Source organism: Sceloporus undulatus, chromosome 2 (genome assembly GCF_019175285.1).
Source record: "Sceloporus undulatus isolate JIND9_A2432 ecotype Alabama chromosome 2, SceUnd_v1.1, whole genome shotgun sequence".
Classification (NCBI taxonomy): Eukaryota; Metazoa; Chordata; class Lepidosauria; order Squamata; family Phrynosomatidae; genus Sceloporus; species Sceloporus undulatus.
Window position 1 is genome coordinate 171183378 of NC_056523.1, and position 26909 is coordinate 171210286.

A 26909-nucleotide genomic window follows, 5' to 3' on the forward strand; every position below is an offset into this window, starting at 1 on the left:
AAGTCAGCAATTTTGACAAAATGAAAACGATGTAATAGGTGTGTTGTGCGTTTGCTGCTGGGGTTGAGCCGTTACTGGAGAACTCATTGCTTGAAGGCAAGCCAAGCCCTTGATGAAACATTCTGCCTTAATCTTTGCATTCTCATGCAACCAAGCCCAACACCTCAAACACATATAAGGAGAAGTCACCCAGTCTCACTTCACAGGGGGCTCTCAATCTCCTCCAGCCTCTTCTCTTCTCTTCCTGCTCCATATAATCATTGCCATTCCCAAGGAGCCACAATGAGCCGGCAATTCAGTTCCAGATCCTTCTCCATGGGTGGAAGAAGGGGCTACTCTGTTTCAGGCAGTGGCTTCAGAACGGGCCACAGCTCAACTTCTGTTGTTCCAGTTGGTGGAACAGGAGCTTTCTCTGATGGCTTTGGCAGCAGAAGCCTCTACAGCCTTGGTGGAAGCAAGCGGATATCCATGGGCCTAGTTTCAGGTGGAGGTGGAGGTCATTTTGCAGGAGGTTTCGGTGGAAGAAGTTTGGGCAATGGTCTAGGATTCAGCAGTTTTAGCTCAGGTTATGGAGGTTTGGGAGGTGGTGCAGGCTTTGGCAGTGGTGCAGGCTTGGGAGGTGGCATTGCCCTTGGCAGTGGTGTTGGCCTTGGTGGTCCCATCGGAGGCTTTGGTGGTGGCGGATATGCCCTTTCAGGCCCAGGTCCCTTACCAGCACCAGGGCGGATCCATAATGTTGTTGTTAACAAGAACCTACTGGCTCCTCTTCATGTGGAGGTTGATCCTGATATCCAGAGGGTTCGGACACAGGAGAGAGAACAGATCAAGACCCTCAACAACAAATTTGCCACTTTCATTGACAAGGTAAGCTGGGGTGGAAAAAAATTTAGACTGCAGAAGGAATAAAGAAGAAGATGAGGAAAGGTGCACAAAAGTGAATTCCTAATATTTTAAAAACAAGAAATGGAGATGATTGTGCTTTTGGTTCAAGTAGCTAAATTGGTACCATTCAGAATATGATTTTTAATGACGATTAAATGTTAGTAGCAACTTCATAAGTGAAAGTTCACTGATGGAGCTGGCTACTCTTAGGGAAATTGCACAGCATCTTTTCTTTGTTTGGAAGCTGTCCAAACAAGGTGGAATGGGAACCTGTAAGTCATAGACAGAGAAACCTCTCAGTTTCAGTTGTGTTTCAGTGAATCCTACCCACATTTTCTTTCACCTTCCTTCATATTGGTTGCAAGACTTTTTTTAGTTCTTTCAGATTCATACAGAATCCACCCCCATGCTTGTGCAGGCTTTTTTCAGTTGTATGTTCACATTTATTTATTTTTTTGAATTTTTTTATTAAACATACAAAGACGTGCATTTACAAATGACAACATATATAAACATACACACATATGTACAAATAATACTACCATTTTGGGTAGTATAACATAAAGGCAGTATGTTCACATTTAACAAGACTGTTAACATGCTTTGTTTTTCTGAAATGTCCAGTTAGTTTGAGAAATATGCAAATTCTTGAAGCGAAGTACATTTCTTCTTGCAGAAAGTTTCAGGGGTGTGAGACGGGTGCTTTAATTGAGACTGTGGATCTAGCAAAAAAAATTCCCATCTCTATTATCACAGATGCTAAAAACATTGGAAGGATATCTTGACTGTGAACATTTAGAGGAAATGATTAATTGATAACTTTCCAGCTATGTAATTCTGTTCATTGATGGGTTTATAAAAAGAGAAACTCTACTTGGTTATACTTTAGGAGTTACTATCTGTAAGCTTCTAAGGCTGGCCATCTGGATGCTTCAGTTCTTAGGGTACCATATAGTCATCATGTTCAGGTACATGTACGGAGATGGAAATTTGTCAATTTTGGTCCCCCCCCCCCCAATACTGGAATGTTTAAGGCTTTCTTGTGTTCTGGATATGTTAATTGCAGACCTTTGATCAATCCAAGTACTAGCTGAAATGAAATTCTCCTTGGTTTCCACCAGCCGGATGTATTAGGTACAGCTATTTCTAGGGAGAAGTAGATCATTTGTATTTGCCTACCACATGAGTTGTGTGTGTTGTGTGGCCTGAAATCATTTCTGACTTATGTGGACCCTAAGGTGAACCCATCATGGGGTTTTCTTGGCATTATTTGTTCAGAGCAGGTTTGCCATTGTCTTCCCCTGAGGTTGAGAGCATGTGACTTGCCCAAGGTCACCCAGTGGGCTTCATGGCTGAGCAGGAATCAAATCCTGAACTCCACAGTCATAGTCAAACCCTCAAATTACTACACCACACTGGCTTTCTAATACAAAGTTTAAAGTAAAGATGAGAAGCCTAGCAACAGAAACATATGGCAAACCCATTTGAGAACTGAAGTGAAAGAATATAGAGGGATTCCTATCCATTGTTATGAATTAAGCATTCATTCTTGATGATAAAAATGGAATTGACAGGAAATTCTCATCTGACCCTTTGTTCAAGTGAACTGGATATTGTTTCTGAGGTGCTGGACTTACATATTTAGGGGCTTGATTCTGTGGCTTGTTTTGAGATACTTTGGGATGTGGATTGGGCTAAACTCATTGATACACAATATATTGTCTTAAGTAGAGACTGCAATACATTTAGCTCAGGAACTAAGAAAGATCTCCACTGAGATATTTGAAAACCAGTGACTAGATTCATTGCTGGCTTAACCCCATAGGAGGCAGCTCCTTTAAAACAAAATATTATACTAACAGTGAATTAGTGCTCTTCAGGTAACTTAGGGGTATCTGTGCTCAACAAGTCATTCATATTTATTTAAACAGGAGTGGGCAATTTGTGGTCCTCCAGATGTTGTTGGATCACAACTTCCATCAGCTTGAGAGATCATGGTTAATTGTGAGGGATGCTAATGATACTTGGAGGACCATACAGTTCCCCATACCTGACTGACAAGGATGTGGTGATGAGCCACTAACCATTTGATTCCCAAGTAGATATTCTGCTCCAGAGCACATGGTTGGCAACCAGAATACATCTCTCTTCAAAACATGATTTCATTCCCTATCATTCCTGAGATGCTTCTGAGATTTTAGCCCCACTAGTCTTTAAATGAAAACATATTTTAAGTAGAAAATTTGCATGAGAGCTAAGCCTTCTGGGTAAAATGCAAGTTGAACTCTAGCAAAATTAACCCTGCCCTACCTTTTCTTTATTTCTGTTCTCCTTCATGTATAAACTTCTGACATACAAGTAGGGTTTGGACTACTTTTGTAAAGGCAGCTTGAATTTCTTTTTATGAATTCCAAAAGAAATAGAAATAGAATTCATGATTGTTTCAGAACTTCAGGTTTTGAAACTGAGACATTTGCAGATATGGTTTTTGAAGTGGATGTTTTTGAGAACCCAGGTTACTTTTAAAAACCCAATTCTTGGATTACTTTTATAGCAGTAATAGTAAGTGTTAATTGGTTAGGTTCAGGGGCCAGGAGGCAGAGAATCATACAAGTAATACTGTGTGATCATGGTGGCTAGCTGTATTTCTCCCTCCTGTTTGCAACCCCTACCAGTATCTGCTTAAGACAACATATACCCTACCAAATGATTCTTTAAATGCCAAGGAGTTTTCAAAATGGTGATGTATTCTGGTTGCCAACCATATGCTCTGGAGCAGAATATCTACTTGGGAATCAAATTGTTAGTGGCTCATCACCACATCCTTGTCAGTCAGGTATGGGGAACTGTATGGTGAGTATGGGTGTCCATGTCTCTATCTATTGCAAAAACCTAACCTGTGGTTGGTCAGGGTTACAGCAGCTCTTTTTATTTTGTCTTACATAACATCTCGCTACATCATCTACATAGCTTATATTAAAATTAGTCCAGGCTAGGAATGCTACCTTAAGAAAACCCCATAGATTGTAATCCTAAAACCAGGTGTGGAGTCTTTTGTTCATATCAAAGGATACTGTCACATATAACAACAACAACAGGGCAGGGGCTGTGGTTAATTTACATAATGTGTTCAAATTCATGTTATGAACACCATGCATCATTAAAAAGGAAGATGTTGCTAGAGGTTTTCATCTCCTGAAGCTTTGGTTACTGATTGTGGGATCCATTGGAAAACAGGAACCCTTATATAAATAGCATTGGAAAGTGGGGGGGGGGGGGGGGGGACCAAACACAAAAATTCACTTTTGTTCCTTGTGTTTGTAAGTGCCTTCAGATTGTCTGTTTACTTATGGTGATCCCATGGATTTTAGAAGATTTTCTTGGGAAAGGAATATTCAGAGATGGTTTTCCCAGTTCCTTCTTCTGAGATATAAACCAAAGCACCTGGCATCTGTTGGTGATTTCCTATCCAAGTACTCACCAAGGCTGACCCTAGTTATCTTCCAAGATTAGACAGAATTTGGTGTCTTTAGACTAGCAGGATAAGTTGACAGGGAAGGGATAGATCTCAAAGGTCCTTTTAGCAACAACATCCAGTTAGTTGCTCTTTGTATTGGCTGTTCTCTTTGCTGTTCTCCTCATTGGTCTTTCCCCCAGACAGACACTTTCCTTGGAAAAGTTGGGTCCTACATCTAGCAAGTACTCTGAAGCACTTCAGTTGCTCTTCTTACCAGCTGTTCTCTTCAAAACCTCTCAGCCCGAGGTGTGAATGTTTGTGTGAAAAGTAAGAGTTCTCTGCCTAAGTTAGATGACCCTCCCTCCCTTCATCCATCCCTTGTGCCACAGTCTGGCCTCCCCTGCTACAGACACTCACCTGTATCAGTGGGTCTTAATTCTGAAAAGACAGGATAGGATTATTCTATTAGTCACATACTTCTAGAAAATATTATCACAAGCATGAATAAAGAAGTATGGAATTGGAAAAAATGCTTTGAGTTTTAATTTAAAGGTATGCCTATATGGCACATCAGGTAAGAGAAGAAGAAACACCTCTTCTAAAGTAGCACCTAGGACCTGTGCTGTTCTTAAAATGATAAACACTTGCTGTCACTTAATGCCACTTGATTAACTGGAGCAAAAAGGTTGTAATCCACTGAGCTAAGCAATTTATTGGCCAAATGCCTCAGTCCCTGAAACTTAACAATGAGAATTTCATGTCAAGCACTCACTCAGGCTTTATACCTTTTGGGGTGTTAATTGTCTTCCAAGCTGCTGACAAGTGGATATAACAAAGTAATTAAAGATATATCTTCATCATAGTAAATCACTAAAAAACCCACCCATTCAAAAAACAAAAAACAAAAACAAAAACAAAACACCAAAAAACCAAACCTCCATTGTAATCAGTTTCATAGTCAGTAGAATGAGGTGGGCATAATCTATGAATGGATTACCATGCCATTATTTAGAATAATGACCAGAAAAGGGTTGTAAGGCACAGTTTTTCACCACTTTAATGGCCATGCCTCAGTTCTATGGAATTCTGGGATTTGTAGTTTTGTGAGATTTACCCTTCTCTGTTAGAGAGGTCTGGTGACACAACAAACTACAAATCCTATAGCATAGTATACTAGAGTGTCTTCTAGGAATTAATCCTTGAGGATGTTGAAATGTGTTTTACCCACAATTAGGTGGACTACGTCTTAGATGTTCCTAAGGAACCATAACCTTAACTTTCATAGGATCTACAAAGAACTTCTGTTTTCAGTTATTATACCACCACTCTCCTATTTATAAAATTCCATCCAGGTTCTTGATGCCACTTGGGAAGTCTAACAGTTGTTCTATTCTGCAACAACTATCTATCAAGAGCAAGTGTGAACTTTCCAAATAGTTTTGGGCTTCACCTTATCAGGGGAGACCTTGTGTTTGGGTAGGTATGTATGTTCAATGTTTTGTGCTTGCTCACCCATAATGTCAGTTCTGAACATCATCTTTTCCATCAGGCCTTAAAACTTAGGCATTTCTGAATGGGAGAGGTGAGCCAAGGTTGTGTTTCAGATATAGCATTATTATGGAAAAAGAATAGATGCACAAAACATTCACAATTCTGTGTCTGAACACAGAAAGAAGCATCCAAAGATGCTCTCAGCTAGGTGTGTAACTCTAACAATTCCCTATATCTTTACTTTTTAGTTGCAGGCCTTTCCCACAAACAACACAGAGGTCCATTGTCTAGTTTAGTGAACAGTGATCTTCTCTCTCCCAGGAACTTAAAGCCTTAACACATGAGAAAATAAAGCCGTAATGGACTGGCAAAGTTGTGGCTTTCTTCTTACCTCTCTGCATGCTGTCAAGCCTTTTGCCAAATGGATTTTTTCAGTGAAACAAAAGACATGCTTTTACGATTGTCTCCTCAGGAAGACATGTCATGTGGGGAAGCAAGAAGAAAGTTACAACTCTGTTAATCTATTTCAGCTTTCTTTTCTCATGTGATAAGTCCCTTAAAATCATAAAGTTGGAAGAGACCAAAAGGCCATTTTGTCCAATCTCCTACCATGTAAAAATACACATCTAAAGCACTCCTGAAAGATGGCCACCCAACTTGGCAATGAAGAGCTTGAAGATTCCAAATATTGGAAACAGAACTAGGAATAGTTACTCTTCTTAGCTGGTATAGAAGGAAATGTAATCCAACCAAGTAACTTTTCTAAGGTCTGGCAACTAGTGATTGTCTGGCAACTGCACTATATTCTCCTGCCAAGATTTTAAACCATTATCTGTTTAATTGTTACAACATCACTTTAGGCTAAGTAGTTTATTACTGTAATTCTAGCTTTACAGATGAAGGAGTTGAATTTGTAAGATAGAGAGTCCTTTGCCCAGGGCCACCCAGAGCGTCCTTGGCTGAGTTACAATATGTGTTTGGTTCCCATGGTCTAAAAGCCTGTATTCTGGTATAATTTAAAAATGTGTTTGAGGATTGAATATCTGTAAAGAAATATGTTTCTATACTTGATATATCTGTTAATAAATCATCATCTTACTGAAAGCCACAAAAGTGAAAACAAAGCAAAACATTTGATTCCTCCTACAGTCATTCTGTTAGTGAGATTATGCTCACTCCCCAAATAAAGACAAACAACTCTCATGTTGTCATAAAGAGCTCCTCCTCCCTGCACAATATTATTGTCTTTTCCCAAACTGACTTTAAGTAGATCTTTATTTACAGTTTGTGCAGACCTTAAACTGATTCTCCAAGGTTACAGCCAGCACAAACCCATCTACCTCCCTACCTAACAACCAGATTTCACTCCTAACAACAGCCACTAAAATGATATACAAAGAGCAAAACTTTCATCTCTGCCTTAAAACTGATTGTTTTATCTAGATTCAGTTCTTTTTCTTTCTTTTTTTAATCCATGAGGACTGTGGCTTTAAAGAGGTTTCCTTGTTAAGCTTTTAATATTACAAAGGTGTGTGTGTGTGTGTGTGTGTGTGTGTGTGTGTGTGTAAATATACATAAAACTGTTAGGAAACATGTTCCATGTGCTCTGAGATGGTTAACTGTTTATTTCTTTTTAAAATTGCCCATGCATGTATATCTATCTCGCTACATATATATATATATATATATATATATATATATATATATATATATATCTGTATGCATATCTGTCTCTCCCTACCTAACAACCAGCTTTTATTCCTAACAAGAGCCACTAAGATATTATACAAAGAGTAAAACATTTATTTCACCTGGTGCATCTCACAAAGTTAAAATTGTTAGAGTTTGTTACAAAATAATAATGACATATTAAATTAAATTCAGTGCATCTGGTGAACTGGGCCATTCTCCTCCTCTTCAAGACTCTTCTACCAAATAAAAAGTGCACTTCTCAAGGTTCTGTTAACTTCTTAGTCATGGCTATCCCACTGACCAAATTAAAGCATGCCTGTTTATTATTTAGTCAATAATTTTTTAGGACTTGACTTTTGCTTAAGCTATCCATGGTCAGGAATACTAAAAGAGAAGGGAGTTCAAGGTGGATGGGAATTTCTCAAAAGGAAGATATTGAAGGCACAAATTAAAACAGTTCCAGTGAGAAAGAAAAATGGGAGGTGTCGCAAGAAACCAGGATGGATGACAAAGGAACTTTCAGCTCAGCTAAATTTTAAACGGAACATGTATAAGAAATGGAAAAATGGAGAAATCACCAAAGAGGAATTCAAACAAATAGCTAGCAAGTGTAGAGATAAGGTCAGAAAAGCTAAAGCACAGAATGAACTCAGGCTTGCTAGAGAGGTTAAGAACAACAAAAAGGGCTTTTTTGGATATGTCCGCAGCAAAAGGAAGAAGAAGGAAACGGTAGGACCACTGCGTGGAGAAGATGGCAAAATGCTAACAGAAGACAGAGAAAAGGCAGAATTACTCAATACCTTCTTTGCCTCAGTCTTCTCAGAAAAGGAAAAGGGTGCTCAACCTGAGGATAATGGAGCAGAGGACAGAATAGGGGAATTTCAGCACAAAATAAGTAAAGTGATAGTACAGGAATACCTGTTTAACCTAAATGAATTTAAGTCTCCAGGACCAGATGAGCTACATCCAAGGGTATTAAAAGAACTGGCAAATGTAATATCGGAGCCATTGGCAATAATCTTTGAAAACTCCTGGAGAACAGGAGAAATCCCAGCAGACTGGAGGAGGGCAAACGTTGTCCCTATCTTCAAAAAGGGGAAAAAAGAGGATCCAAACAATTATCGTCCAGTTAGTCTGACATCAATACCAGGCAAGATTCTAGAGCAGATCATTAAACAGAGAGTCTGTGAACATCTAGAAGGCAATGCCATAATCACAAAAAGTCAACATGGGTTTCAGAGAAACAAGTCATGCCAGACAAACCTGATCTCTTTTTTTGATAAAATTACCAGCTTGGTAGATGAAGGGAATGCTGTGGATATAGTATATCTTGATTTCACTAAGGCCTTTGACAAAGTTCCCCATGACATTCTTGCAAACAAGCTTGTAAAATGTGGGCTAGACAAGGCAACTGTTACGTGGATTTGTAATTGGTTGACCGGACGAACCCAAAGGGTGCTCAACAATGTCTCCTTTTCATCCTGGAGAGAAGTGACCAGTGGGGTCCCACAGGGCTCTGTCCTGGGCCCAGTACTGTTCAACATCTTTATCAATGACTTGGAGGAAAAAATTGAGGGAATACTTATCAAATTTGCAGATGACACCAAATTAGGAGGAATAGCTAATACTCCAGAGGACAGGATCAAAATTCAAAATGACCTGAATAGACTAGAAAGCTGGGCCACAGCTAACAAAATGAACTTCAACAGGGAGAAATGTAAGGTACTGCACTTAGGGCGAAAAAATGAAATGCACAGATATAGGATGGGGGACACCTGGCTTAAGGAGACAACATGTGAAAGGGATCTAGGAGTCCAAGTAGACCACAAGTTGAACATGAGTCAACAGTGCGATGCGGCAGCTAACAAGGCCAATGCGATTTTAGGCTGCATCAATAGAAGTATAGTGTCTAGATCAAGGGAAGTAATAGTGCCACTATATTCTGCTCTGGTCAGGCCCCACCTGGAATATTGTGTCCAATTCTGGGCGCCACAATTCAAAAAAGACATTGAGAAACTGGAGCGTGTCCAAAGGAGGGCGACTATAATTGGTGAAGGGTCTGGAAACCAAGCCCTATGAGGAATGCCTTAGGGAGCTGGGTATGTTTAGCCTGGAGAAAAGAAGGTTAAGAGGTGATATGATAGCCCTGTTTAAATATTTGAAGGGATGTCATATTGAGGAGGGAGCAAGCTTGTTTTCTGCTGCTCCAGAGACTAGGACCTGGAGCAATGGATGCAAGCTCCAGGAAAAGAGATTCCACCTGAACATTAGGAGGACCTTTGTGACAGTAAGGGCTGTTCGACAGTGGAACACACTTCCTTGGAGTGTAGTGGAGTCTCCCTCCTTGGAGGTCTTCAAACGGAGGCTGGATGGCCATCTGTCGGGGATGTTTTTATCTGGATTTCCTGCATGGCAGGGGGTTGGACTGGATGGCCCGTGCGGTCTCTTCCAACTCTATGATTTTATGATTCTATGATTCTATCCCAGAATGGGGGACAGCCTCCCAGTAGTCCCAGCCTCTCTGGCAAGTTGTATTTCAGGCACGGTTTTGATCTATGGAGAAGATCAAGACAAAGAAAAAAGAGAGAGAGGCCAATGGAGCTTTATGGACATATTCGTGCAGAATAGAGAAAAGTATTTTGCTCTACCAATTCCTCTGCTGCCAATCAGTTGAAGAATGTGATACCCAACCAAATGCATCACACTGAATGAAGTCGATTGAACAGAAACCCTTTCAAAGTTGGCAAGAATATCCTCTCACCACCAGAAGCTATTGATATAGTGGAGCTTTTCTACTGGTTGAATACGGAGAAAGCAATGGCTGGAATCCTGTTGGTGAGGCGCAGTTAGAGCAGACTTATTGGGTCAATGGTTGAAGAGTGAGCTAAGACATGGTTAAACCTCAGTGATTCAATCTGTCTGCTCTAGTTGGAACTAAGAACAGGATTCAGGCCAATATTTTCCAGTTCTTTTATCAGACTGCAGTCACCTGTGCCCTGGGAACTTCTGCTCCAGAGGGATGGGAGACCCTCTGGAACAGTGGGAGAAATGTGAAGGCAGCTGTGGAGGGAGGAGATGTCTGGCCCAAATTTCTACAGCTTGGAGTGTTCTGAGCAAAAGTCTGTTGATGAAATCCTATCTATCTCCCAGTGGAATGGAGTCTCAAGTGGAATGGAGTCCCAACCCATTTAGAACAGAGGACTATTTAAACTGGGATAGAAAGTGGGTGGATCTTTTAATTTAGATCTACACACTTGTAAAATCATCAATCCATAGTGGATGTTGTGTGCCATCAAGTTGTTTCTAACTTATGGTAACCCTAACACGAATCTATCATGGGGTTTTCTTAGAAAGTTTCTTCAGAGGCGGTTTACCATTGCTATCCTCTGAGGCCGAAAGAGTGTGACTTGCCCAAGGTGAACCAGTGAGTTTAAAAATTCTTAGGCCTATGTCCAATTCAAGGTGACATACTGAATCAATGGAGCTTACTTTATTTTGTAAACAAATTCACTGATCGATTGAAATACTGAGGTCCCCTTAATTTAAGGATGTCTGCTATAATTAGGACTGACAATGGGGTTAAGCTCAAATCTCCTAGTTCATTTCTCACTCATATTCTAGTAAAAGGTACTGGCAACCCAGGAAAGCATCCAAGCTATCCCAGGAATTGTTTAAACTCTGGTGCCTATGATCTATTTTGTTTTCCAGTAGGCCTTGTAGTTTTTTTTCCTCTCATATACCCTCTGTATTCCATTATTTGCATCTCTTGTTAGGCTGACAATAACAAAGTTGTTCGCTGTATCCTGAAGAACTGTAACAAAGGACAGGGAAACACATACATTTTTGTATTCTATTGTATTGGCATGATGCGTACAGACTGGTTCCTCTTACTGGTTTCTCATACTGGCTTAACATTTTCTCCCAGTGTACTTTATCACATGGTGGTATGATTGGCAGTTTTAAGGAGCTGAACTTCTCTCCTGAGAATTCTAAATCCCCCTCCTTAAAACTGCCAATCCCAGCATGCAACAGGAGGCAGCTAGAGGAGTCACACTGGAATAGTACCTCTTTAAGAGCATAGTGTGATAAACATCACCGTGAGGCCATCTTGACGTGATGTCAGTAACATAGCATCTATTTATTTATTTAGAGTATTTATATCCTGCTGTTCAGCCACAAAGGCTCTCAGCGTGGCTTGCAGATTGCTAATTTGACAGTTCCCTGCCCTCAGGTTTACAATCTAGAAAGACATGATACAAAAGGAAAAGGTAATGGCATTAGGGAAGGGGATCAAGTCCAGCAGATACTGCAGGTTCTTCTCTCCCTCCAAGACCATGATGGTGACAGTTGGACTGGAGGAAGGGTCCTCCATCTGGTTCTGTGCCTAGGCATGGTAGAGCTGTGCCTGTCTCATATTCTCTCCCTCTGAAGCCAAGGTGTTAGCAGTTAAGATGGAGGGATGACCTTTCATCTGCCTCTGGGGCTAGGCATGGTCAATCATGTACTTTGTGAATACTGGCATGCACAAACTGAGTTCAAAAAAGATAACCAGATATTGCCTTTTCTTTGCCCTTCCCCTGTGATGTTTCAGGTGCGATTCCTTGAGCAACAGAACAAAGTATTGGAGACAAAATGGGACTTGCTGTATCAGCAGGGCACTCCAGCTCTGAGGGACAATATGGAGCCACTTTATGAAGCTTACATTGACAATCTCCGAAGGCAGCTCGATAACCTCACCAGTGACAAGAACCACCTGGATATAGAACTGAAGAACACACAAGAGCTTGTGGAGGATTTTAAGAACAAGTATGTAAGAGTGAGAGATGTATAGGGTTGCTGGGAGACTTCAGACCTCAGCCAAGAGAAGGCAGAACAACACAGTTATGTGGTTCTTTTCTTATCCAAGTGAAGGCCAAGATTTCCCATATTTCTTTTTACTATCCCATGGTCGCTGTTGTTTTTCTTACTGCTATCTGTTATAAAAATAATAATAAATAAATTTTTTATTTTTATACCGCCCTTCCATAGATCAGGGTGGTTCACAGCAAATATCAATAAAACACAACATATACATTCAGGTTAAAACAATTACACAGCAGCAAAATAAAACAGAATAAAACCCCCGTTAGCCAGTCCTCTTTGCCACAGAAGAGGAAGGGAGGCCCACTGGACTTTAGTCGGGGAATGCCATCTGAAATAGAAAGGTTTTTAGGCCCTTTCTAAATTGGGCCAGGGAGGTGGCCGAGCGGAGCTCTGTGGGCAGTGTCTTCCAAAGGGCCGGGGCGGCGATGGAAAAAGTCTTCCTAGTTGTAGAGGTCAATCTAGCCCCTGGCACCCTAAGTAATTGCTGCCCAGATGTTCTGAGGGTGCGGGACGGAATGTATGGGGAGAGGCGGTCCTTCAGGTATCCTGGGCCCAAGCCAATTAGGGCTTTATAGGTCATTACCAACACCTTATATTGTGCCCGGAAGCGAATAGGCAGCCAATGCAAGTCTTTAAGCATCGGTGTAATATGGCTGGCCCTGGAAGTTCCAGTGACCAGCCTGGCTGCCATATTCTGTACCATTTGTAGCTTCCGGGTTTGGTATAAGGGTTGCCCCATGTAGAGTGCGTTACAGAAATCCAATCTCGAGGTTACCAGAGCATGTACTACCGTTTCAAGGTCCCTCTGGGCCAGGTATGGGTGCAGCTGGCGAATGAGCCGAAGCTGATAACAGGTGTTCTTGACCGTCGCATTCACCTGAGCAGTCAGGTGAAGCGATGAGTCAAGAAGCACCCCCAGACTGCGCACAGAGTCCTTCACAGGGAGCGTGATCCCTTTCAGGACAGGTGTTGATGGTCTCATTAGGTTGTTGTTGTTATGTGCCTTCAAGTCATGAATTTATCATGGTTTTTTAAAAAGATTTGTTAAGAGGGGGGGTTGCCTTTGCCTTCTTCTGAGGCTATGAGATTGTGACTTGTCCAAGGCCACCTAGAGAGTTTCCATGGCTGAGTGGAGAGTCAAACCCTGGTCTCCCTAGTCAGTCCAACACTCAGACCACTACACCATGCCGGATCTCTCATTACTATGTGCCCAAGTTTCTTTTCTTTCCCCTCTTCCACATCAACCCTCTTCACTTAGTCTAGCACCATGGACTGCTCCTTCAAAATTCAGAATAATACCCAGTGGATTCAGTGCCACACCAACATGGAAGATAGGCACATTAAAATATGCTGGCTAGAGAATGCAGTTGTTCACAATGGGGATACAAATAGTCATACTTGTTCCTTTAGGGAAGAACAAATAATTTTACCATCATTTTCTGCACTGTGCAGAAGCTGTTGAAGGCTGCAGAGTTTTTGAAGATTATTTGCTCTTTGGGAACTAGTCTATGTTTTTTAAAAAGTGCACACAGGGTTTTTATGTAGAAAAATAAGGTTTTTTTCTGTACAAGAATATTCTTTTCTGTAAAGAAGATGCTGTTATCTGCACAGAATTGTTTCAGTCTGCATAAAAGTTTATGCATCCTTTCATTCACTCCTCAACCCTATAAATGTATTTTGTATGCATTTTCAAGAGAGATTTTTTTTGTGCATATTTTATAATGCATCAGTTTTTCAAGTGACATTTTCATCGATTAAAGCATTTGATATGCATCTTCAAAGTCTGTCCCAGGCCTATATAAGAAAAAACTTTAGTATGCTATCAGCCTAGACTTTGCAGTTTGGGACTTATTCTGTGCAAAATTTGCACATGGTATGTTTGTCCAGAAAATTGCATTTTCTGTCCAGGGAGTAGCTGTGCTGAAATATTAATTCCTAGGCAGTAAATGCTGTTTCCTGTGCAGAAAATGCAGTAGATGGGGATTTATTCTACTCAAAATTCACATGTAGTTTTCAGTGTAAAAAACACTGTTTCCTGTGTTTTCTACAATAAAAATACCATATTACTAGAAAGAATCTGAATCTCAAATGGTCTAAAACTCCAGTTGGCACCACCTGGTAGACTGTGAAACTGAAGAAAAACACCACCAATAATATTATCCTTCTAACAGGTACGAGGATGAAATTAACAAACGTACAGCTTGTGAAAATGAGTTTGTGGTGCTCAAAAAGGTAAGTGCCATTGGGCTGTATCCAGTGCTAGATTTCTGCTTAGACAAGAGTGGAATCCAGTACAAACTTAGGGGTCAACCCTGGAACACTAAAAACTGCTCCAGGAGGCTGTTAATAAAACAAAAACAAAGCCCTAAGCTTTTACCAGGCAGTTCTTGGGGTTGTGGGGTGGAGACAGTGATGTGAAAGAGAGTCTAGGAATTCTTGTACTGTTAACAGTGGCCTTTTTTACATGGACAAATTCACCTAAATTCCACCCAAGCTCACTGTTTCTATTTATATGAAGCAGGGCCAAAACTTCAAAGCAAGTGCCGACTACCTTCATGAGGCCTGCACCTGATCCAAGGCTTCAAGGTTTATTCACTCTAACCCACATTTAAATAATTCACCTCTTGTTGCATGTTTTTGGCTCTTTTTGCAGTGACAGCAGTGGCTGAATTCACTCACAGTCTTTGTGAGCTTTCAAGCTCTGCCGCTGTAGCTGCAACTCTGTCTGAGTTCAGAATGAGGCATCCAGCATCGATAGCATGGCTGGGCACCTCTTTCTGATCCCAGTGATAAATGTGGGAAGGCAGCCCTCTGCCATTCATTGCAAGAGCTGGGCATCAGCAGCAAAAGAGAGCAGATAAGAGGAGAATTTGAGGGGAATTGAGGGCCAGAATATTCCAAGGGCAGAGGAGTTTGGCCACTGACTCAAGAAAACTTGAAGAGAGAATGTTCATTCTTATTTCATGTAGATTGTGGTGCAAAAATGTGTATCTGTGCAGCACTAAAGTAATACCTAAAATCTACAGTCTTATATTTCAAAAATTCACTGTCACAGCAACAAGCATACAAAAGCCAGACAGTTTGGGTCTTTTGCCACTTCATTGATGTAGCAGTTCAGGTTAGGAGTCAAACAAAATTGTTACAACTCTGCAGTTTTGCAAATTTTCCTTTCCCATCCAGAATGTTTAAAAAATTGCTACAGTCGTGCCTCGGGTTACGAAATTAATTCGTTCCGCCATTCCTTTCGTAACCCGATAATTTCGTAACCCGAAACACTTTTCTGTTAGCACTGGAAAGCCTATAGCATTTGAATTCGCGCCGAAATGAATTTCGTAACCCGAAAAATATTTCGTAACCCGAAACAGTTTTTGCCAATCCAACTTTTTCATATCCCGGAAATTTCGTAACCCGATCATTTCGTATCCCGAGGCACCACTGTATTTTAAAATGTTTATTTTTATTTATTTCTGTCAAGGATTTATATCCCACCTTTCTTCCACAATAGGATTCAATGGGAATATTATATTAAATTTAAGAAGTATTTACACAGAGAGAAACAGAAAAGCTTGATTTTTACAAGACACTTTCACTTCATTTAATTGCAATACTTTTTTTTCATTGTCTATCATACAAATGCATAATGTAATCTTTACTGAACTGATGTTTAAATATGTTATTTTCTGTACTAAGAGCAATCCTATCCGAACAGTGATTTTGTGTTCTTTTCTCAGGATGTGGATGGCTCCTATATGCACAAGATAGACCTGGGATCCAAGGCTGACTCCTTGACTCAACACATCCAGTTCTTAAGAGCACTCTATGAGACAGTAAGGATAATTTCATCCCTGCTTTATCTGATTAGTCCTACACTTCTAAATTATCTTCAAAATCCAAAATCTGTAATAGCACTGGCAGGGGCAACAGATCCCCTAATTATCTCCTAATCCAATATGTGGCCCATATCTATGCTGGAAATGCCACACACACTGTAATGTATGTCATTTAATAGCAATAGCAATAGCAAGTACATTTCTATACTGCTTATCAATGCACTTAAGTACTTTAAGTACAATAAACGGATGGTTGAGCTTTTCTCAGGGTTGACCCAGTGGCATCATTAGGGGTACGTGACGAGTGTGGTCCACACTGGGTGACACTCCAGAAGAGGGGTGACACCTAGTTGGGCCTTCCTCTTGCTGAAGGGTGAGAAGGGCTGAGTGTGCCCTCCCAGCAATGCTGCCACAGTGAAGGAGAGGGCTGAATCCATCTTTTGACTGTCCGTGCCTTTCCTGGCAGTCCCCTCTGTACCGGGTGACACCAAGGGTGGGAACACCACTGGGCTGACCAGCAATGCTGAGGAAAGGAGGAAAAAAATCAACTGGCTCTGAGCAAACCTTTCTCCAGTGCATTCCTTTCTCCATGTCTGCTGTCTTTTTTCCCTCCTGCCCCAGCACCAATGCCAGTGTAGTGCGTCGACTGGAATAGTTTGCCTTTTTTGTCATTTTTTAAAACTACTCAGTAATGGCATTTTTTCTTACACATGGCCATCATTTTAACATTAGTTAAAATAATTCATGTCATTAGAAGAGGTGCGTTGACAAGAACAACCACTGGAACCATGTAATGTGCTACTGTTAGCAAGTGAAAGTGGTTGCATGAAATACAAGGGAATTGAGTAAAGTTCCCACCCTTCTTATGGCTGTATCTCCAAAGGAAGTAATTTACTTTCCCCTTAGAAGTAAACAACAATTCTTCACCTATGGCCAGGTTGGGCAGTGTGGTCTTTGGGTTGTGTATAGCCCCCAAAGTTACTAAAGAGGCACCCAGGGTCTTCCAGCACATTCCATTTTAAATATAGGGCACTAAAATGCTCCACCTATGATATTCTGATAACACAAACCACTATAACTCCCACAGGAACTGGCTCAGGTGCAGATCCAGGTTAGAGACACCAACGTTGTCCTACAAATGGACAACAACCGAGATCTGGATCTAAACAGCATCATCACTGAAGTCAAAGCTCAATATGAAGATATTGCCCACAGGAGCAGAGCTGAGGCGGAGGCTTGGTACCAAAGCAAGGTGAGGATCTCTTAAACAGCGGAGAGAGGCAGAATTTCATCAGCATTAAAAACAAACAAACAATCTGAATTCACCTTCTCCCAGCCTGTTTATCTGATCAATATTAGATTTTCTTGCCTTTTCAGACAGTGCAGCTCATCTCTAAATGTTTTGGGAAGTGAAATTGATAATTTGTCACACAAAATGAAGGGCAATCAATAGAAACTTTTTCTGAACTGATAGTAGTGTCTGTTCTTCCTCTTCCTCTATCTCTTTGTAACCTGAAACTAATGGAAGCTTAACTTGGCACCAAAGAATTCTATCATTCCCCCGAACCTCCACCCCTGCATATGGAGAAATTGTCTTGAGTATGAGAGATATTTATGAGTTATGAGTTATTTATGACTTCTGCTTTGTTTTGTGGGTTTCAGTATCAGGAACTGCAAACTACAGCTCACAAACATAGTGAAGAACTGAAATCTACCAAAGATGAGATTGCAGAGCTGACTCGGATAGTCCAAAAACTTCGCTCAGAAATTGAAATAATTAAGAAAGCGGTAAGGCATAACATTTTGTTTTGTTGTCATATAGGCTGTGACTGTTCTAGGGCAATCAGTTGACTGAGGGTGCATCTACACTGTAGGGATAATGCCATTTGACACCGCTCTAAGTGCTGTAGCTCCATCGGAATCATGGGATTTATAGTTTTGCAAGGTCTTTTGCCTTCTCTGCCAAAGAGTGCTGGTGCCTCACTAAACTTCAAATCCCACGATTCTGAAGGATGGAAACATGGCAGTTACAGTGGTGTCAAACTGCATTATTTCCCAAGTGGATGTACCCACAACAAAACACATACCCTACAACAGGACCAGTTTATCTAAAATTAGTTTCATGCAATTTATGAGGTATAATTCCTTCTGGTCTTTCCTGTTTGGTTATTAGACCTATTTTCCTCCAGGGAGGGGTTCTTCCACTTAGGCAATGCTTGGGTCCAGACCTGCTTAGGTGCATCAGTACAACTGCGGCACTATAGACTTCATGTATCCCAAATACCTGAACACCTGTCCCTACTAGCAGAATCCCACTATGTTTTGCCACATGAAGCTATCAGTGTGTTAGTAAATCTGCTTTTGAGGGAAGAAGTGTGTCTGGTTTTTTTTAAACACTTTTGCTATTAACATTATCATAATCATTATCATCATTATTAACACTGATAATGAAAATGTCATTGTAAATTAGTTCTTGTTGTTTGGGCATTAGCCATCAAGTTGGCTTCAGCTTATGGAGACTGTCTGAAGGAAAGACTTCCAAGAACCCTTTCACCATTCATTTTTTCCCCTAAGACTTCACTCTCTACAGTTTCCAACCACATGTGCCACATATAAACCTGAAATCTGGCCAATCATTTATTAATAAGTGGAGTGGGTTATACTCTCCCAACGTTCTTGTGTTTGAGTTGTTTGACTTCAAGTTACAGAACATAGAGTGATTGCACAGAGGCGTAGCCACAGAATTAGTAGCCAAGGTGCAATAAAGTACATAATTTTAAATGCCTATTGCATACTTCTTGATTGTCTGAATTCATCCTTTCCAATGATAGAATGGTCCGATTTGTGTTTTATATTTTAACACTGCGCCACTATAGAATAATGAGTGGCATTGTGAATAGCTCTCAACCCATTGTTGTTGTGTGCCTTGAAATTGTTTTTGACTTTTGGTGACCCTAAGGGGTTTTCTTAGCAAGATTTGTTCAGAAGAGATTTGCCATTGCCTTCCCCTGAGGCTGTGAGGTTGTGACTTGCCCAAGGTAACCCAGTGGGTTTCATGACCAAGCTGGGAATTGAATCCTGGTCTCCAGAGTCGATATCCAATACTCAAACCACCACATCACACGGATAAATTTCGTTATCTTGAACATTCCACAGGATCCTGTACTGCTTTGGCTGCAACAGACTAACATGTCTAATATCAGAATTTAGGATGTGGAACTGGAGTATAGCATTCAGATTCTGTAGTGTGGGTAGGCTTGGCCATAGTCAACAGGGTGTCAAGTGAAGAACCAAGCTCTGGATGCGTCTTTTCCATGTTTTTGTTTGGCTTCATTGCTTCCTTCACCCAGACTACGTCTATGTCAAATATAGCCAAAGTACCACTCCCTCTGGGGATTTTTAGTTTGTTGTGGTGCCAGAGCTCTTTGACATAGAAGGCTGAATAGCTCACAAAACTACAAGTCTCAGAAATCCATAGCATTGAGCTGTGGTAGTTAAAGCTGTGTCAAATGGCTTTAATTGTAGATACAGCTTGGTCTAGGATCAGAGCATGGAAAAGTTACGTTAGGGGCTTCTACTCCCAGAATCCCCCACACAACATAACCACTGGTCATGTTAGCTGGGGATTCTAAAAGTTAAGTATCTCTAAAATTAATGTTTCTAATTTCTGGCTGCAACATTTATACCAAGCCATCCACTAAGATGGTCAGCCTTGAATTATTATTATGTTCTTTCACACCAGCTTCCATTTATGGCAACCCTACCATGGAACTTTTAGCAGTATATGTTGTCCAGTTTTTTCCTCTGAGTCTGACAGAATGTGACTTGCCCAAGGTTAAACAGTGGGTTTCTGTAGCTGAATGGGGATACAAACTCTAGTTTCCCAGTGTCCTAGTCCAACACTCAAGCCACTATACTATGCTGTCTCAAAGCTTTGAATATGCACAGAAAAATGTTGTTGACTGAGTGGGAAAAATGTAATGATTTCCACCATTAGAAAGCAACATCTGCCATTAAATAATTTTTATTCTGGAAGAGCTCACAGACAGTTTGTATAAAATGTCATTGAGAACACAGCTGCTTAGGGCTTGAGGTATCCTGAGGACCTTGTCTCTTTCCTGTGGATTTGTATTTGGAGGAAACCAAGCAATCTTCTTAATTACCAAATTAACCAAGGGAGGCATTCTTCTTTTCCTTTTTCAGGTTAATGGCCTGCAGTCAACCCTTGCAGAATCTGAACAACGTGGAGAGCTGGCCCTCAAAGATGCTCAGAAAAAGCTGCTTGACCTTCAGACTGCCCTAACCACCTCAAAGGATGAGCTGGCTCGCCTACTGCGTGACTACCAGGAACTGATGAATGTGAAGCTGGCTTTGGATGTTGAGATTGCCACTTACAGGACACTGCTGGAAGGGGAGGAGAGCAGGTAGGCAGAGGCCAGGGAATCAGAAAATGTCTGATGGAACAGATGTGGGTGTGTGTATGAGCCTTCAAGTTGCCTGTTGAGCTATGCTGACCCTGTGAGTGTCATAAGGTTTTCTTAGGCAAGGAATGTGCACAGATGGTTTTTGCCAGTTCCTTCCTCTTTGGAATACGTAGCAGGGTGCAAAAGATCTTTTACCTATTTGGTGTGTATATGTATGTGTGTGTGTGTGTGTGTGTGTGAGTGAGAGAGAGAGAGAGAGAGAGTGACAGACAGACAGACAGACAGACATGTTTCCAAAATAACGGCGTGTTCTGATTGGAATACTGAGGAATCACTGCTTTGTAAGGGTGGCTAGGACCAAAGAGAGTTCCTTGAGCAATAATATAGACAAATGAGATCATGACCCAATTCAAGGCATGTTTAATGCCAGATCTAATAGGGGCAATTATATATCCTTTAAAATGGAATTCCATAAAAGGGGGCTACCATCAAGGATAGTTTTGTGTGTCTTGTGTTTTGTATGAGCCACAAATTTTTATTTATTTATTTATTTATTTTACTGGCTGCATTCTCATTTTATTATGGTCTCCTCTCAACTTTAACTCTATGGCGGTTACTAATGTGCAACCTAGAGTTATACACTTGTGACTATTTTGTTTTTATTATCCCCACATAGCCCCTAATTTAGGGGCTACGTAAGGACCATGAAAGTCCCTCAGTCTCCATTTTCTGGGAAGTAGCCACTGTAATTGATATTGGCCTGTTCCCCTGTTGACCAGGAAACAGCTGACTGATGTTCACAACCCCACCACCACCGCACAAGCAATCCTTGGTATGAGGGGACATGGCAGGGAGCTTCATCTGGCTGTCATACTAGAGACTGTTCACTGGAGGGGGTGGGACTGTCAGTCAGCTGCTTTCCAATTGACAGAAAAACAGACTCCCACTGATCACAGTGGCTGGCGCATGGAGGTTGTGCGGATTGGAACAGGATTCACTGTGTAGCACCATAAGTATAATGTTTAAACATGCATAAATTACCAACAGGATCCCAGATTTCATTGTTCATTGTTGTTAGGATGTTATATGGAGAACAGTTACAAAAATCTTCCTTGAGGTGCAGATGAATTTGATTAAGATCACTTCCCCTGTCAACTAGATGAATGCCAACTACAAAGAAGAGCCTCAGGCTGGTCTGGCAAGATTTGTTCTTACCTTAACTTATTATTTCTCTTTCCCGTTAGGATGTCAGGAGAGTACCCGACCCCTGTCAACATCTGTAAGTATAATTCTTCAGTATTCCATTAAAATGGGAAATCATCTTGCTGCATGAGGGAATGAAAGAGATCTCTAACCTGAGTTTCCATTTCTACAGCTGTGATCAGCAGTTCCAGCACCATTAATGGTGGTGGTGGAACAGGAGGATACAGTGTCGGAGGAGGAAGTGGCTATGGCATCGGAGGAGGAAGTGGACTGAATCTTGGTGGTGGAGGAGGTGGTTATAGTGTAGGAGGGGGAAGTGGATACAGCCTTGGAGGAGGAAGTGGGATGAGCCTTGGTGGAGGAGGTGGTGGTGGATCCATCAGTGTTGGAGGAGTAAAAACCAGCCGGTTTAGCAGCGGAGGCAGCCTGAGTGGTTCCGGCAGCATCACTGGGGGTGGATACAGCTATGGAATGAGCAGCTCAGGTGTGAAGCTCGTATCATCCCCAAGCTCCTTCAACAGAATAAGCAGCTAAAGTTTTGTTTTTATGTTTGTTTGTTTTTATATTAAAAAAGTGTGTCATTCCTTACGTCAAGAAACAACAACAATGTCCAATGATTATAAGACCCCACAGTATGCAACACGTATATATCTATTGATAACTTCCCTGAGCACAGTGCACTAGTTTAAAATGGCAAATATGCTACTGCTCTGTTGATTATGATACCTATTAAGCTGAAAGATATGATCATTTGGTGTATCTTTGTACATCTCCAAGATCTAGATGAGGCGTGGCATACTTAAATAATCCTCCCTCCACTAAATTTTGGACTGTCTAGTCTGACTTTTTCCCTGACAAGCTAGTTTTGTAGGCTCATAAAAGAACCGCTTGTTTCCTAATAACTGGCAGCAATGTTTGGCCAAAGAATTATCCACCTACAGGCTCTGAAATTGTACAGGCTGTGCTGACTGTGTGTGGTTTACCTGTCTCCAGCCTCTTCAGCTGGACACCAGGCCACCTAACATTGCATAAAAAATACATCTTCATCACTCTCTAGTCGTTTTTGGATGTTCGTTCCAAGGCAGCTTCCCAACACTTACTTATAAAGATGCATAACTCTGCAGCAAACAGGTAGCACAGTTTGTTCCGGGACTTCTGTTTCTTTATTTTATCTCTGTCTGTAAAGGAGATCACCACAAACCTTTTTTTTTTTCTCCTGACAAAAGGGGAAAAGAACATTAACTTATAGCTGAATCAAAAAACAAAAACAAAAAACAATAGCACAAGAACAACAGAAGTGCTGCTTCTGAAAGCTTCCACGTTCTTAAAAGTATTTTCATTGTAATCTGTTTTTACGCACTGATACTGTCAACTTATATTTTCAGCAACTTTCATCTCTCTTCAGACGTTACATATTGCTAACAATGAGCCCCAGCTCAATCATCAAACAGGGTCATTACTCACCTCATGTATCTGCTGTAGTAAGCTTCTGTCTATGAACAATAAAGCTGTTCATTTTCAAGGTATCTTTAGGCTCCTTGTTGTGTTTAGAGCTGAAAGCATAGTATCTCTGTACGAAATGGGAAGAGAGATACTTTTATAGACTGAAGTGTTCATGCGAACCTCCCCTTACTGTCTGTTCACTATACAAAAAAGGGCTGAAGACCAACTCATGAGAAGCCATTGTGAGAACCAGCTATGTGAAGTGGTAAGCATGTTTTGGGTGTTCAGAGAGTTGAACAGCAAAAGGAATGACAATGTTGTATGAAGCTATACTTCTTTTTTTAAAAAATCTGGCATGGGAAAAGTCAACATCTTGTTAAAATTCTAAGGAGCTTGAAATTGTCCTTTAAGTTTTCCAAGGAACGCTTAGCACCATCTTCCTTTGGGTCTATGGCTAGAGAGAAAATAATTTGGAAGAAAGTTGGAAGTACTGTTACTTTCTCTTTGTGATGTAGATACACCACTTTTTTTTTGTTTCTTTTTGCCACACTTGGCTCTGATCAACCATGGAAAGAACTTCTAAGGGATTTGCCATGGGGGCAAATTATCTATATCTGCTATCTTCCATTTTTAAAGCAATGGGTATGATACTTGCAATAAATTGGATGTAATTTTAGTCATCAGCAACTCTTACCTGTGTGCTATATTCAAAACCAATGAGCCTCTGCCTTTGCTACATCTATTGTGTTAGCTTCTTACTTAATTGACTCATTCTGCATCTGTTTGTAGATTGTAGTCATTCTCCCACCCTTCTCTCACTTTGCTATGCTGGGGGATGTAAAATTGACCAGGCCTTTGTATAGTTTCCATTCAATTTTGTGAGTGTTCTAACATTTCTGCTGTCTTTAGAAATAATAAAAAACGGCTTTGTGCAGAAACGTCATCCTTATGTATTTGTGTGTTTTGTCCTTCAGTCACAGCTAGATATTTAAAAAGTAATGGGAACAAATAGCTCCAATATGGCTGATGAAATCATCTCTTGTTAAGAAGAGTCTTCCAGAGACCAATATCCTAATGACCACTACACTAATAGAGGAGGAAAAGGCAGAAAGGGAATAGGGGCCCATTCACACTACAGACTTATAGCACTATGATTCCACTTTAACTGCCATGGTTCCATCCTATCTAATCCTGGGATTGGCAGTTGGAGGAGGGACTCTTATCATTCTGCATAAGAGAAACTATAGGATACAGGGTCCCACAGGATGGAACAATGGCAGACCAAGTGGAATAATAAAGCTATAATTCTGTAGTGTGAATTGGCCCAAGATCTAGCAGCCGAGGAAAAGACACTGTGAGTGCTGCAACAACAGGAAGGATATCAGCAGAAAAGCCATCCCTGTCAGGAGATAAGGCTACTCTGATGTCTCCTGAGCTGCTGTGGAGCTGGCAGGGCAGCTTAATCTCCTAAGAAGTATGGTTTTTGCTGCCATTCCCCACTGCTTCAGGCTGCTGCCACCGTGCAGAAATAATCCAGTTTTACATGGCTCAGTGCTGTGGAATTCTTAGATTTGTAGTTTGGTGAGATAGTTAGCCTTCCCTGTCAGAGAGCTCTGGTGCCACACCAAACTACAGATAGCAGCAACCTCAGTTGAAAGGGGATGTATGCCGATGTGGGACATCCTCTGGTGTAAGGAACTGGGGAGAAGCACTGGCAACATAGAAAGTCCAGAGTATCCAATTAGGGACAGGCTGAGAAGGTGGAGGCCTGCCTGAGGAGCGGATATAAAAGGAAGAGTGAGAGAAAGCTGAGGAGAGTGTGTCAAGCCTGCAGAAGCAAGAGGGTGTTTTAAAAAACTGCCAGGAGGTGCAGTTCAGAATAGGGGTTCAGCTGGATGGGATTCAGACTCCCAATTCCATGAAAGCACCTTTTAAAGGATGAGAGAAGTCCAGTGTCATTAAGGGAATATGTTCTGTGAGAACTAAGTCAGTGAGGGAATGTAAACACAGTACATGTGTAAAAGCAAAAGTAACTCGTGTACTGTAACAACAAGCTTGAGAACCAGCCACTAAGAAAGATACAGTCATATGTTCTGAATGTAAATAAAGTTATTTGTTTTTCTTCATGTTCAACACGGAGTGGCCTGAAGTAATTTTACAGATAACAACAAACACGTAATAAAGCCACTTCAGTTAGTGAGAGGGTCGTCATTGTCACAGGAACCAACAGGTTTCTACCTTGAGACTGTGAAAAAGGGGGAGTGATCTATTTTTGCTGTCGCAGGAGGTAGAAACAAAGCTGTTTCTCCTCCTCCTCTTTCTCTTCCTCCTCCTCCTTCTTTACTTGTCTCTCACTCCAGACCAATACATACTAAAAACAACCAGTACATAATTCAAGATGCTTGCTTTAAAAATCATCTGGGTAGGCTTGCCAGAAGATAGTGGTCTTTACTGTTATTTTAAACTCAGTGTACTCAGTTGATGAATCTTATCCAGCAGGTCTTCCCACAATAACTGTTTTGAGGAAAAATAGGAGACTGGCTATTCTCCCTCAGTACTGACCATGAGCATAAATGTAATCTCAAAGGGACTGTTCAGACAACAAGCCTGTATGGGTTTTAGATCAATCTAGGCATTACATCTCCCCTAGAGAACAATAATTTTGGTGAGGAGCTGCAAGAACTCGCAGTTAGCAATTGGAAAAGCCCCTCACTGCACATTTCCCAGAGATCTCTTGGGAATAGCAATAGCAATAGCAAGTACATTTCTATACTGCTTATCAGTGCACTTAAGCACTTCCTAAGTGGTTTACAAAGTGTAAGCTAATTGCCCCCAACAATCTGGGTACTCATTTTAGCAACCTCCTCAGAAGAATGCAAGCCTGAGTCGAGCTTGAGCCCTTTCTCTGGTATTGAACTCACAACCTTGTGGTTTGTGAGCGAGTGACTGCAGTACAGGCATTTAACCACTGTGCCACCAGGACTCTATGAGAAGGAAATTAAATAGCACATTTATACATTTTATACAGCTTTTATTGGTTTGTAATATGCTGCTCCTGTGTGCCTTCAAGTTGTTTCCGACTTATGGTGTCAAACATATCACAGCAGGGGTTTATTGGAAATATTCGTTCAGAGGGGGTTTGCTTTTACCTCCCACTGAGATTAAAAGAGGGTGACTTTCCCAAGGTTACTCAGTGGGTTTCATAGCTAAGCTGGGAATGAAACCCTGTTCTCTAGAGTTGTAATCCAACACTCAAACCACTATACCACACACAGTGATTTATTTCCATGGAATATGCATTTCAGCCTCTTTGGATACCAATGCTTTAATGCTGAACATAACGAAAACAAAAATAATGACCACAGAAGAAATACATAAATTCAACCTAGATAATGAGGAAATCAAAATAGTTAGAGCTTTCATACTTAGGATCAAACATTGATCAGAATGGAGATTGCAGTCAACAAATCATAGAATAGGAAAGCGAGTCACTAAAGAACTAGACAAGATCCTAAAGCAGTGGTTCCCAACCTGTGGGTCGGGACCCCTTTGGGGGTCAAATGACCCTTTCATGAGGGTCGTCTAAGGCCATTGGAAAACACCTATTTAATTACAGTTATGAAG

At 41.0% G+C, this 26909-nt stretch overlaps 1 protein-coding gene across 1 annotated transcript; it reads left to right on the forward strand.

Annotated features, from left to right (window-relative positions):
• The first annotated feature begins 226 nt into the window (after positions 1-226).
• Positions 227-24132, forward strand: LOC121923115 (keratin, type II cytoskeletal 6B-like). The gene is made up of 9 exons (XM_042453239.1): positions 227-864; positions 12114-12328; positions 14557-14617; positions 16117-16212; positions 17303-17467; positions 17878-18003; positions 20419-20639; positions 21884-21918; positions 22015-24132. The coding sequence occupies exons 1-9, from the start codon at positions 283-285 to the stop codon at positions 22374-22376; spliced, it is 1863 nt and encodes a 620-aa protein (XP_042309173.1). The 5' UTR covers positions 227-282; the 3' UTR covers positions 22377-24132.
• Positions 24133-26909: the final 2777 nt, after the last annotated feature.

Excerpts from the sequence above, each read along its gene's own strand:
- LOC121923115 (XM_042453239.1), top strand. The coding sequence starts at position 283 with ATGAGCCGGCAATTCAGTTCCAGATCCTTCTCCATGGGTGGAAGAAGG. Across the intron at positions 16,213-17,302 it reads TAAGAGCACTCTATGAGACA|GAACTGGCTCAGGTGCAGAT; the intron begins GTAAGGATAATT and ends TAACTCCCACAG. Across the intron at positions 21,919-22,014 it reads CCCGACCCCTGTCAACATCT|CTGTGATCAGCAGTTCCAGC; the intron begins GTAAGTATAATT and ends CCATTTCTACAG.